Below are 14,396 nucleotides of genomic sequence, written 5' to 3'. Positions count from 1 at the left end.
TTATCACCTCACTTTTTGGAGGGGTACAAGTCTCAAGTTTTATTTTGTCAAATTCTTAAAGAATAAGTTTAAAAGTTATAATATTTACTTTCAAGAAAAACTTTAGGAAGAATCAATATCTTTACAGTAAGGTTTCCTGTTCAATAATAAGATATGTGTCTTTCCATTTATTTAAGCCTCTTTTTATTTTCATAATTTTAAGATTTTTACTTTGTGTACATTTTGCTATATTCTTGCTAGGTTTAACTTCGGGTATTTTACTTTTTGTTTCCAATTGTAATGGTATTTACTTTCTGACTTTTTATATTTAGAAAAACTACTGATTTCTGTATATTAATTTTATACTCAGCCATGCTGTTTTTTTCAATCACACTAACTACATTTTTTTTTTTTTTTTGTCATTTTAGTGTTTACTCCCATTCTTTCTTTTGTCTGGTTGCAATGGCTAATAATATTTCTCAAACAATGCAAGGTGATATGGAGATTGTGGGAGATCCCTGTTATTTTTCTGACTTTATTCATGGTGGTTTTATTAATATACAGTTAAGCAAGATGTACACTTTTGGTTTGAGATATATGCAACTTATATATACACTTTATACAACTTAAATGCTATAAAAGCATTAATCTATTTTAATGTTTCTAATGGTCTCAAAATGGAAAGGAATATTGAAATTTATCAAATTCATTTGGGTGTCAATTTGTTCATGTGGTTTTCTACTTTGAAAGATTAATGGGGAAAATCATATTAATATATTTCCTCATGTTGAATGATCTTTGCTAATTTTTGTTGACTGATTTTTTAAAAAGTATATATATTTTTTAATTTAATTTTTAAGTAACTCATTTGTAGTGCATTTTATAAGAGTTTTGGTCTAGAGAGGATTGGAAAAGAAAACAAAACTTGTCTTTTGCCATAGATGGTTTGAGAAGAACTAGTGTACACCACTTCCCTTCATATTCCTTCTGTTAGAACGTAGGTTCATGGTCACGTCTAAGCATAGCAGAGGCTGGTGATGTGGTCTAGCCGTGCAAAGGGCAAGGGGAGACACAAATATTGGTGAGCACTTGATGTTTCTGGCACACATGCCTAGAAACACAGCCTAAAGTTTGAAATGGAAAAAAGAGGACTAAGTTCCCAGGGTTAAGTTGAGCTATGTTTGAAAGTATATCCATCTTACTTTCATCCATATTGGCTGATCAGGTTTTAGTAAGAGTAAGAGTGTTTTGCTATTTTTACTATAAGTGATTTGAAGTTTTTCTTATTTTCCATAAATATTCTGGAAAAGTATAAATGATATTGGAATGATCTGTTCTTTGAAAGTGAGAAAGAGAAACTGCCTGAGCCAGGTATTTAAGGGGATAACTTTTTTTTTAATATTCTGAATCTCTTCTGTTGTTATATGTCTACTTAAGTTCTCTCTCTCTGTTGGGATTTTTGTTATTTCTATTTATCTAAGAAAGAATCCACTCTACAGCTTATTTAAAATTATAACAAATAATATTTATAATTTATTTATTTAGATATTTTCAAAGTAGTGTTTTTGTAATTTGTTTTTTTTGTTTAATCCCTTCCTATTTTTCATCCAGACCCCCTGACAGCTGTCAGTCAGTTTTCTGTATCTATGAGTCTATTCTATTTTGTTTGTTTATTTTGTTCATTAGATTCCACATATAAGTTAAATCATGTGGTATTTATCTTTTTCTGACTGGCTTATTTCACTTAGCATAATACTTTCCAGGTTCATCCATGATATCTCAGAGGGTAAAATTTCCTTCTTTTTTATGGCCAAGTAATACTCCATTGTGTAAATATACCACAGCTTTTTTATCCACTTATCTATTGATGGGCACTTGGGATGAGTCCAAATCTTGCCTATTGTAAATAATGCTGCAATGAACATAAGGGTGCAAAAGAACACCTGTTCTTTTGAATTAGTGTTTCTGGTTTCTTTGGATTAAAATTCATTTCTATCATTATTTGCCTTGTAAAATGTTTAATGCTATATGGTTTTACCTTGAGCCCATCTTCCCAAGTTTTTTGCTAGGTAATATTTTAAATATTGTTTTACTTTATATACTCTATAATTTCAGTTTTAACTTTTTCCTTAACATCAAGATCTGAGAGAGTTTTTAAATTTTCATGTGACTAGGCTTATTATTCTTTTTATATTAATATTTAGTTTTATTGTAATGCGGTCAGAGAGAATTATTATAATTCCACTCTCCTAGAATATATTGAGATTTACTTTGTGGACTAATGTATTCTTTATTTTTATAATTAAATATGCCATCAGAACTTGAAAAGAAGTTTTATGTTATATATGCATTTTGAAATAGATCTACTAGTTTAACCATATTGATTATATTGTGCACATTTCTTATTCTGTCTTCTTGTTCTATCATGACTGACAGTGTCTATTACTATTATTATATTTTGTGGATTTCTTCTAGAGGTTTACATTTTTATAAGTTTTGACAATTTGTTTTTAGTGTGGAAATATTCATATTGATTTAAACTTTGGTCCTTCTAACAGAGTAGTACCTGGTGCTTAGTGATTGCTCTGTTATTATTATTGAATATACAGATAATGGTTTATGTTCTTTAATAGTTTTTGCCTGGAATTTACTCTTTTGTGATATTAATAGTATGATTCTTTTTCTTTTTGTTACCATTTGACTGGTTTATCATTGAGCTCCTTTTTACTTTTAACCTTTCTGAGTCATAAACAGACTCTTGGATAGTTTATTTTAGATGTGAATCACTACAGATTTAGTTTGCTCTGTATTTTGGCTTCATTAAAGAATCTGATATTTAGTGATATAATAAATATTTCCAACCTTAATGCTTCTTAATTTACATTATACATTCTATCTTTAATTCTCCCCCCATTTCTTACCCCATGTTGTCTTTTCTTCATATAGTGTATGCATGTGTGTATATGAATAAGTATACTTTTCTTATGATAATGTCAAAGATTGATAGCTTATTTTTTGGCTATTTAGATGTTTCTTTTATAACTTTACATAGTGGTTTTAACCTCTATTTATCAATTATCTATTGACTATTTACCAAGATGGATGAAACATATACTTTCTCCTTATTTTTGTTAATATTGTCATTTCAGTTGGCTAACCTTATCCTTTCAAATAATAGACTTAAATCTAAATTTCTTGATTTATATCTTTAAAAAGTAAGGAAATGTAAAGAAATTCTACTTACATTTACCCCTCTATATCTTCCCAAAAGTTGAATTTGGTTTATTAATTTTTTTATTGTTGAAATGTGTAATATTTCCCTTCTGTAAATGTACTTCATACTGTTGTATAGCCTTATTTCTAAATATAAATAGGTTCTCCCTATCAGACTTTTTAACTGGAGCTCCATGTTTGTCTCTTGGACTCAAGTCAGTTTTTTTCAAGTAGGATTCATAGAGTCACTGAGCTCCTGCATGTTTGAAAATGACTTTACACATGACCAACAATTTGGATAAATATAAAAATACTTGTTCACACTTTTCTCCTCCAGAACTTTGTACATATAGATTACATATTTCTTGTGTTGACTATTGAGTGTTGCCGTGGAGAGAAGCCTGAGTATTTTGTTTGCTTTTTATTTTGTTTTGGGATGTGTGTTCTGGGTACCTGAAAAATTCTCTGCCTTGGTATTCAGTAACTTTACCAGGAAATGTCTGTCTGTCATTCTTCTTCACTAAACACATCAGTTTTAAGGGCAACATGTGAAATCTGTTCCAGGGATTCCTGTTCCTGCTGAAGCCAAGGCTCAGCTTGGACTATTCTTCATTTTCCTTCTAGACCTTTCACGGGCTGCCTGGGTCGGGGCTAGGGGCGCCCACCCCGCTGGTTAATGTGCACGTATTTCTCTCTTCCTTATATGACTCTGTGTTTAGCCTTGGGCAGACTCAGCTTCGTGTCATTGGGCAGTTTATTTTTCAGGGGCAAGATGAAACAGCTTCCAGAACTTCGTGGTGATAACCTTTTTGTTCATCTTGGCATCTGTGTATTGATGTTCTTTCTCTCTTCCCCTTCAGGAAGAAAGGACAGGCGTTGGATGGGCAGGAGAAGGTCACTCACCTTCTCCTGCCTATTGATTTTCCTGTGCCATTCAGCGGTTCATTAGTTTCTCCTAACTACAGTTCTGTATTTAGCAGCAGTTTGGGCTGGGACATCGGCCACAGAGTGGGACTGACTGTGCCTCACTCTGCGGGGGGTGGATTGGGAAGGTGACTTTCTGACAGTGAGCATGGGCACCTTACAATCAAATGCCTGGGTGTTTTTTGTTGGCCTCATATTAGTGATTTACTGTTTCCTACATGAGACAAGTGTTAGTGTGCGTGAGACTTCGAGACTTTCTAGAGTACTATCCAGGGTGGTGGTGGTGAAACACTTCAGGGAGGTGGGATTGGTCATATGCATGAATAACAGAATGTACACTGACATATCTTAGTTATGCAGAATTTTAAAAAGCCAGTCAGAGAAAGACAAATACTATATGATCTCACCTGTAAGTGGGATCAAATGAACAAAATAAACTGACAAGCAAAATAAGACCAGAGGCATGGATACTTGGAACAGAATGACGAATCTCAGAGGGGAGGGGAGAGGGGCAGATAGACAAGATTGGCCAGAGAACATATATGCATATATGCACAGCCCATGGACACAGACAGCAGTGTGGGGAAGGCTGGGTGTGGGGGTGGGAGCTGGTAGAGCAGAGCAAAGTGGGGGAAATAGGGGACATCTGTAATAGTGTCAAAAATTTTTTTTTAAATGTTCTATTAGGAAATTAAAAAAACATACAAAAGTAAATAGAATATAAACATGAACCCCCATACTCTCAGCTTCAATCATTATTCCCCATGGCCAACCTGTTTCATGTATGCCCCTTCTTATTTTATCCTCTCATATATTTCCAGACATAGTATTGCACCTGTAAATAGTTCAGTAGGTATTGTCAAAAGATAAGAACCTTTTTTAAAATTTTTATTAAAAAGTTTTTTTCTTTATTGATTTTATAGAGAGAGGAAGGGAGAGGGAGAGAGAGATGGAAACATCAATGAGAGAGAACATCGATTGGCTGCCTCCTGCATGCCCCTCACTGGGGATTTGGCCCACAACTTGGGCATGTGTCCTGACCAGGAATCAAACTGGAGACCTCTTGGTACATGGGTCGATGCTCAACCACCAGCAGGGCAAAGATAAAGACCTTTTAAAACGTAATTGACAATGCTTTCTTAATATAATCAACTAACTAGTCAGTGATCTAATTATCTCATAAATGTTATCATTTTTAGCTTGTTTTTGTGACACCACACTTTATTTCACATTTTATATATTCCAAGCCTCTTTTATTTCTGACGTTACCCTTTTTGATTTATTTATTTTAATCTTCACCCGATGATATTTTTTTATTTATCTTCAGATAGAGTGAGAAGAAGGGAGAGAGGGAGAGAAAGAGAGAAACATCCATGTGAGAGAGACACGTTGATTGGTTGCTTCCTGCACAACCCCAACCAGGGCCAGGGACAAACTGCAACCAAGGTACATGACCTTGACTATAATCGAACCTGTGACTCATTGGTCCATGCATGGGCTGATGCGCTAACCGCTGACCCAAACTGGCCAGAGCTCAATTTATTTATTTTTATTTGCAATTTATTTTTTGGAGAAATTGGGTTGTTTGTCTTGGAGAGTTTCTTAGAGAGACTTGGGGTGGATTTGCTTATTATACATATATGGTATTGTTTGCATGTTACCCTGACCTTTTTTGTTCCTGTTAATTGGTAATCTAGAAGCTGATCAGATTCAGATTTAATTTTTTTGGCAACACTATTTCTTAGGTAGTGGGCTATTCTTCTATCAGGAAGCGTAATGCCTGACTTTCTGTAATACTAGAAATCTGTGGAATAGTGTTTCACAAAACCAAACCTTGAAATAGTTCATGGTTTATTTTTGAAAAGTATGTCCTCTGCTGATAATTGGAACCAAAACTCCTAAGGAAGTCCTTAGATGTTCAGTCCTGATAAGATAAAGCAGCAGCATGGTATTAGTTACAGCCATATGTGCAACCCCTCCCTGCGATGTGCTGGGTAACCTGGGCAGGTGCCCTCTTGTGGAGGGAGAGACTGTCCTGGTGGGGCAGGACCAGCCTGCTGCTAACTACAAGCAGGGGTCATGGTCAGTCAATTTGTACTCATCAACAGAAAAATATGGAGTGCCGGCTTTCTCACCTCTGTAAAGAGACATGGCTTCTGCCTTCTAAGAGTTTGCCTTATAAAAACAAAATAAGAAAAAGGAATTGTTTCAAGGGGCTGTGTTACCATAAGAATAAAGTCTCTTACTAAATACCTGTCTGTCTATCTATTTATCTATCATCTATCTATCACTCTATCAGCTTAAATAATGAAGAGTTTGGCATTTTCTAGATATTTGGTTAATAATGATGTGTGCGCAGATAGGAAAATATTCCTTTAATACCTATGTAACACTTGACTGCATGGGGACATCTTTACTAGGTGATGTCCTTTTTGCCTTGCTAACTGCTTTTCCTGGTAGTGGAAGGGTCTGGATGCCGCAGAAATATGGGGGACAGTAGAATGTTGCTCTCAGAGAGTAGTGACTTTGATGAGAAATCGTTTGTGGCATTGACTTTGATAATGCTGTACATGACAATGTACATGATAATGCTGAGTCTTCACACAGGCAAGTCCAGGCCAGTAGGACTTCTGACTGGTCTGCAGACTGTACAGCCTTCCCCACACTGACAAATGCCATAACTAACCTCTGCTAAGACAGGCTTAGTTCTATTTGTCTTTCAAAGAGTAGACCGTATAACCTGGGTTTTCTAGCTTCCTGAGGTCACCCTTTCATTTCATGTGCATGTAAATAATGGAGGCCCCATTTGGGGGACCCCCAGGAAGCCCAGGTGCTTCCACATGGACTTCTGAGGGTTCTGCACAGTCCTGAGGTCCCAGGTTTATCCCTCTCATTTCAAACTGCTCCTGGCTCTGTTTTGGTCAATCCTGGCTATGTCCATGAGGCTCCAGCTCTGTCATGCCCCAAACACAGACACAGACAGAAGTCCGGCCTACCCCCAAGGTCAACATTCTGGCCAGGAGCAGTGTTTGGCTGTCGGGAGGCTGCTCCAGCTGCCTCGGTGGAGCACAGCATCACCACCTTCACAGGGCTGTATACGCAGCCGTGGTTTGAGCTATGTAATCAGTTGTCAGAGCTGAAAGCGGTGGGTCTGGGTTGTAAAAAGACTGCCACCCCTGTTCGTGGGCACCTGTTCTGTTGCACCTTTATTGTCTGGAGGCTCAGATGGACACAGTGGGCATGGCAGTGGGACCTGGCCGATCTGCCTTCCGCTCTCCCATCATTGGCCCCGACCGTAGGTGAATCCCTCTGGAGGAGCTCTGGTTTTGGGGGAGCAGAGATTCCGCCCCTTAGGCCTGTGGGGCATTTTGCCTGCACGTGATCGAGGGTATTCTCTCACAGAACTTTCCAGTGCTTGGTACAGTTGGTCAGAGACCTTGTTAGCTAGCTGACTCCCTCCACTTTATTCTGTGGGACTAAGGGCACGGGATTGGGCCTCGCCTAGGAAGGACTGGCCTCTCGTTTCTATGCTGCCCTTCAACAGCTGTGTCACCCGCCAAGCTGGGCTTCCGCTTCTTCCTCTGTCAAAGGGAGTGTAGAGTGGCCACAGCTGTCAGGACAAAGCACCACAGACTGCGCCTTAAACACAGGAAAGTTCCCTCACGGTTCTGGGCGCTGGGAGCCTGAGGTCGTGGTGTTGGCAGGGTTGGTCCTTGTGAGGTCGCTGTCCTTGGCTTGTAGATGACCATTTTCCCTGGGTCTTCACATGCTCTTTCCTTTGTGTGTGTCTGTGCCCTAGTCTCTTCTTATAAGGACATTAGTCATATTGTATTGGGGCCCTCCATATGACCTCGTTTTACCTGTGTTACCTCTTTAAGGGCCAAATCTGGTCACATTCCGAGGTACTGGAGGTTAGAACTTCAAAATATGAATTTTGAGGGGATACAGTTTAGCCCATAACAGGGGGCAAGGCTGGTGTGGGTATGGGGGGTGGCAACAATGGTTTTCTAACATTTCTCTGAGGAGGCTCCGGACACTAGGTGACAACCTGTCTCGGTTTGCCTGGTTCTGAGCGGTTTCCCAGGACAGGGGCTTTTCATTGCTGAAACCAAGGCCGTCCCAGGCCAGCCAGGACAATTGGCTGCCCTATCTGTCCTCCCATAGGGGGCGCAGGTGGACACTGGGTTTTCCCGCCTGCCTCAGCCACAGCTGCCCGGCTTCACTCAGCGCGCTAAGATTTAACACAAGGGCTCAGAGGCCACCCGGCCGGTGTGGCTCAGTGGATTGGATGTCCTCCTATGCACCAGGAGGTCGCCAGTTCGATTCCTGGTCAGGGCACATGCCCGGGGTGTGGGCTCAATCTCTAGTGGGGGGCGTGCAGGAGGCAGCCGCTCAATGTTTCTCTCTCATCAATGTTTCTGTCTCCTTCGCCCTTCCTCTCTCTAAAATCAATAAAAACCTACATGTTTTTTTAAAAAAGGGTTTAGAAGTCAAAAATCACTAGAAAACCACTTGATTCGATGACCTCCAGGGTACTCTCCTGCTGCCACATTCTGTGATTTAGTTTCATTTGTATACACCAAATTCCAGCCATTCACCTGAAACTGTAACTGATTGGAGCAAAACTAACAGGGTCCTCGTTCAGTTTGTCGCCCCCGGAAACAGGACAGGAAGCTGTTCAGCCTCGCTTTCTGAAGCGAGCTGGGTGCTGTGCTGGGCGGCAGGGGCCCCTGCTGAGCACCCCCTGTGCTCCCTCCCTGTGGCATCACCCCCTGGTCAGTGCAGCTCTAGTTAGCGGTCGCATCTCCAGCCGCAGCGGCCCCGTAATGCAGATGAAGACACTGAGGCGCGAGGGGTGAATGATGAGCTGGCGTCCCAGGCCTGGCAAGAGCAGGGCCAGGATGGTGCAGGCGATTTGACCTGAGTCTGCTGTGCCACCGGCCTGCGCCCAGATGCCGTGTCCCTGTCGGCAGAGAAACAGGGAGCACGCTCATGAGAGTCAAGTGCTTCCATTTAGGCTGATGGGCCAGGTTCTTGTCTCTAGGAAGCACATCTCGGTCCCCACCCTTCCCCACCTTCGCTGGTCTGACCTGGGCGGGGCCTCTGTCCTGTTACCGTGGAAGCCAAGGTTTGGGGGAGTCTCACAATAACGGACACTGAACTGCACAATGACAAAGGTATTCCCTTGTCCATTCTTTTTCAGATCTTCTGATGACATAGGGAGAAGTCTCTGCGAGTCTTTCAATCACTTGATGAGCTCTCTTTTGCAGAAAGGGGCAGCGGGGCAGCAGCGTCTGGCTGGATTTGAATAACTATTGTTTCCAGTGTAATCATCTTATTGGACTTAATTTTGAAATGTGGCAAATGATACTGGTTTTGCATCTAGGATAGTGGTAGAAAGTGCCTTTAAAGATATTTATTCGCATGAAAAAGCAATCATTTTAAATACTATTAGTAACTAATAGCACAGATGAAGTACAGATATGGCAAAAATAGGGAAGCGTGTGGTGAGAAAGACTAACTTTGTGAAAACACTGGCCAGGGTGAAAGGTTGGAGTTCATTGGAATCCTGAAACCAGCAGATGAAAAGCGGACCTCGTGGGGACCTGTGCCTCAGCCCAGGGTGAGCCTTGCCTGGGCTCTTGGGGTGCTGGTTGCAGGCCCCTTTGGTGCATGGTGTGCCTGCCAAGTGACCTCTTTGAAAGCCGCGTTCCCTTCCGGCGTCAACCCCACCGCCTTCGGGATTATTTTTTGTTTTGTTTTGGTAATGGTTTTCAATATCTTTGCAATGTTCCCATCAGAAAGGATGAAGATAACAAGTGGATTCTTGTGCCAGGTCACAAGACTGCGCCTTGGGAGAGCGCAGCTTAGAAAAGAATTCGCAGTGCGCGTTGGAATGCCCGGCGTGCGCGGCAGTATTTTCCCTGGTGGACACCAGGCGCTGTGTGGGGAGTGGCGGCCGTGACCCTTGATGTGGGAGGCTGACTGCCTCTCCCCAGGGGAGGAAGCAGACTGGGCTCCGGACCCCTCATCCAGCCGGGAGCCACCAGACTTGAAGGGGCTTTTCCACGGGGTTGATCTTGGGTGACCTTGATGGCTAAGCCTGCTGCTACTTAAAGTGCAGTTGACTCTTGAATAATACAGGTTTGAACTGTATGGATCCACTTATACCTGGACTTTTTTCAGTAACTACAGTCCACCCTCTGCATCTGTGGGTTTTTTATCCATGGATTCAATAGTATTTTTGTATTCCCAACTGCGGTTGGTTGAATCCGCAGATGTGAGGGGCCGACTATAGAGTTCAATGATTTTCATGGATATTTCACTCCGCAGGTGGGGGGAGGGCTCTACCCCCACATTATTCAAGGGCCAACAGCACTTAAACTACACAGGGCTGTGTCCTTATTAAATAGGCAAAGTGAGTGTGCAGTTGCTGGTTAACCACTCAGTGTGATTCCCACACTAGGCTGTTGCTGTGTGGACGGGGACTGAGCCCGGCTAATCCTTGCAGGACTCGAGACTGGGTTGGCAATGGTGGCTGTGCATTGACTGATACCTGGTACAGACACCAAATCCTTCCTAGCAGCCCAGACTTTGCACACCGAGGTTGGTTTCCAGTGATCATCAGAGAGCCCTGGTCATGGTTACCGGAACCTGGGAACGGAGGCCTGAGACCTTTGGCTTGCAGACACGTCCCCTGGCAGCAGCCTAACATGACAACTATCCGGTCATGACCAGACACCCTCTTTAGTCTTCTTCTTCCTCCTGCAGTGTTTAAATAATCCCTCCCCCGTTTCTAAATTGTGTATTTAGAGGTGTTTTAGAGGCATGTTGCCAACCCCTCTAACTCATCCCTTCCTTTCTCAAGGAGGCTTCAAATCCCCTTTAAAAGTTTTACTTAGAGTAGAAAGAGAAAATGAAAAGAAAAAGTACCACAAGGATGCTGGTTAAGAAATAAAAATACTCTTGTTTTGAAAGCCTACCGCCCTCAATCCTGTCATTGGTTGCACATAACAAGCTTTTCTCCCCACCAGGAAACATCTGTATGGATTGTTTCACTACAACCTCACGATGCTTGGATTCGAGTCGCTTCCAGATCCCACGGATACCTGGGAAATTATAGAGACCATAGGTAAAGGCACCTACGGCAAGGTCTACAAGGTAACTAACAAGAGAGATGGGAGCCTGGCTGCAGTAAAAATTCTGGACCCAATCAGCGTAAGTACCAGTGGTAAACTGTAACCACAATACTGTGTTTCATGCACGCTGAGTTTGCAACTTCTCTCCTAGTTCTAGGGATAATTTTCATGCGACCTGGTGTGAAATTTCAAGATGACTCATGATTTGTCAACTCATCTGAGTGACAGGACTCCGTCTGGGGTTTAAACTTTCCTTGACTTTCTCTTTCTTGCACATTTTACCGTTGTTTTGATTTTGGTCCTCTGGGCTCTTGCAAAGAATGACGTATTTCACTCCCTGGGCCAGTGGTTCTCAACCTTCCTAACGCCGGACCCTTTGACACAGTTCCTCATGCTGTATGTGGGCGCATCTGCCTGTGGGCGGACCCGCCTGGAGACGGATAGAGGAGCGGTGTCTCCGTTCCTAAGACCATCGGAAATATGTGTTTTCTTTTTTTAAAAATGTTTTTCCCTTTATTGATTTCAGAGAGAGAGGGAAAGTGAAAGGGAGAGAGAGAGAGAAACAACGAGGAGAGAGAACATCGATTGGCCGTCTCCTGCATGCCCCCGACTGGGGATCGGGCCCACAACCTGGGCATGTGTCCTGACCGGGAATTGAACCAAAGACCTCCTGCTGCCTGGGTCAATGCTCAACCACTGAGCCACACTAGCTGGATGGAAATATGTGTTTTCTGATGGTCTTAGGCAACCCCTGTGACAGGGTCGTTCGACCCCCAAAGAGGTCACTATCCACAGGTTGAGAACTGCTGGCTTACACAGAGGCTAGTCCTCCGTAAGTTACAAAGTGACCCAGATGTGTGCTAGTCAACCATCTGAGCCTGGCATCTGTTTTCAGAGCCCTAGACATCGAGGTTGTAAGGCTGGGCACTGTTTTGCACACTGTTTTGTTCCATCCTGTGTTGGGTCCCTTCAAGCTACTTCTCCTTAACAGCCTTGCAAACTCAGACATGTTTAAATTAAAAAAAAAAAAAAAAAATTGTAACAATACTGTTAAAGAAAAAAGGGTATAATAAAGACATTTTATTAACATAATAATGAGAAGATTTTTTGTTGTTGTTAATCCTCACCAGAGGATATTTTTCCATTATTTTTAGATAGAGTGGAAGGAAGGGAGGTGGTGGGGGGGAGAGAGAGAGAAACATCAATGTGAGAGAGACACATCAATTGGTTGTTTCCCACACAATCTTGACTGGTCCCAGGGATTTAACCTGCAAACCAGAAACATGCCCTTGACCAGGAATCAAACCCGTGACCCTTTGGTGTGTGGGCCAATGTTCTAACCACTGGGCCACACCGGCAAGGGCAATAATGAGAAGATTTTAATTGGGATCTGAATGTCCATCGTTTGATACATTCAAGATGTGGTAATGATGACATTAAAAATACAGAATAAATATGCTCCATTAAGCGATCGCCTGGGCATGAAGTCATGTCTGAACCCTGCCTCACACATCAGACTTACTCCAGTGTGCTGCTGTTTCACCCTGTGTAGGACATGGATGAAGAGATCGAGGCGGAATACAACATTTTGCAGTTTCTTCCTAATCATCCCAACGTCGTAAAGTTTTATGGGATGTTTTACAAGGCGGATCACTGTGTGGGAGGACAGCTGTGGCTGGTCCTGGAGGTAAGAGGCTCTCGTCAGGTACACATTCAGACAGAGCCCCAGGGGCGCGCAGGTGTGTTTTTGCCTGAATACTGTACCACATGCATTTGAGAAGTGGGTCCCTCCTGTGTGTCACAGGTACCTTACCAGATGTGGCATTCTCCTCCACAGTTCTTACAGATAGGCTGTGTACTTAAATTGTTCATGTTTCTCTGCTTTAAAATTTTAATCATCTGTACTGGCTGGTTTGGCTCAGCGGTTAGAGCGTCGACCAACGGACCCAAGAGTTGCAGGTTCAATTCCGGTCAAGGGCATGTACCTCAGTTGTGGTTTGGTCCCAGGCCCTGGTAGGGGTCATATGGGAGGCAACCAATTGATGTGTCCCTCTCACATCGATGTTTCTCTCTCTCTCTCTCCCCTTCTCCCTCTCCCTCCCACTCTGTCTGAGAATAGATGGAAAAATATCCTCGGTGAAGATTTAAAAACAAAAAATAAATAAAATCTTAATAATCTTTTCTTCTAATACTGAGTGAACACAGGAATACAGTTGGGAAAGATTTTTTTCTTCCTTATACTGGGAACATTTTGTGGAAAACATGATTATAACTCATTTTCAAAAATTGATAGCCCAAGAATTACTTGGCTCCCCAAGTTTGGATTAGCCCATTTATGTTCACTAAGCCTCATCTTAGACTGGTGTTCTCAGAAGTGGTTCTGAGGGTGGTGTATAACAGGGTTATTGGAGAGACTGTGCAGGAGATGGACCTGGAGGAAGTGAGGAAGGCAGAATTGGGCAAGGGAGACACTGAGCAGCAGTGTGGTTGTAACCATTGTAACAGAGGCATCAGCCCATCCTCTGGGAGGCTGAGAGCTGGGGTGCCCTTGCAGAGGGCATGGATTGTGTCTCTGCATCAGCCAATCACTGGCTGTGTACTGTGCCGGGGTGGAGGTGGGGGTTTGACCTTGGGTTGGGGGCAAAAAGCAGTTCCCTGTAGGTGGGGGCAATTCCTCCTGAAAAGTACTGCTGGGAGCTGGGAGCTGCCAACGTTCCCAGCAGCTTCTGCTCTGAAGAGGGGATCTAGAAGGACCGGCACTGTACCTGCGTCGTTCTGCCTTCTTTCTCCCTTATTAATAGGAATGAGTGTGTGCAAGAGTCCCTTCCCCACACCTCCAATTCCCAGTGGACTAAAATAGCCAAGACACAGTCATGACAATCTATGAAATTAGTCTGTTGCTTCCTACTCACCATGATTTGTTCTGGACTCTGCATGAGCCTCTGAGCCTGAGGTCACAGAGTGATCCAGGGCATGAGACACACGTGAAAGCCTTGAGAGACAAGCCCCACAGGAGAGGCCCGCCCTCCGTTCACCGCCTAGCCCTCACGTCCAAATCTCCCGCCTGGCTCAGGACGGAGAGCCGGGGGAAATATATTCTGGTTGCCATGGCAACCATGTATGGGGTATTCATTTGTTATA

At 42.7% G+C, this 14,396-nt stretch overlaps 1 protein-coding gene across 1 annotated transcript in view; it reads left to right on the top strand.

Moving 5' to 3' along the window:
- Window positions 1–11,032: 11,032 nt before the first annotated feature.
- Window positions 11,033–14,396, top strand: part of MYO3B (myosin IIIB) — a 425,394-nt gene continuing 422,030 nt past the window's right edge. Inside the window, exons 1-3 of the mRNA XM_036253347.1 lie at window positions 11,033–11,045; window positions 11,135–11,334; window positions 12,808–12,942. Coding sequence (XP_036109240.1) covers window positions 11,033–11,045; window positions 11,135–11,334; window positions 12,808–12,942 — 348 coding nt within the window. The remainder of the gene's footprint in view (window positions 11,046–11,134; window positions 11,335–12,807; window positions 12,943–14,396) is intronic.

This window comes from Molossus molossus, unplaced genomic scaffold (assembly GCF_014108415.1).
Source record: "Molossus molossus isolate mMolMol1 unplaced genomic scaffold, mMolMol1.p scaffold_m16_p_11, whole genome shotgun sequence".
NCBI classification, from domain to species: domain Eukaryota; kingdom Metazoa; phylum Chordata; class Mammalia; order Chiroptera; family Molossidae; genus Molossus; species Molossus molossus.
The sequence above is the reverse complement of the archived record's forward strand: the minus strand, read 5'-3'. Positions and strand labels throughout refer to the sequence as shown.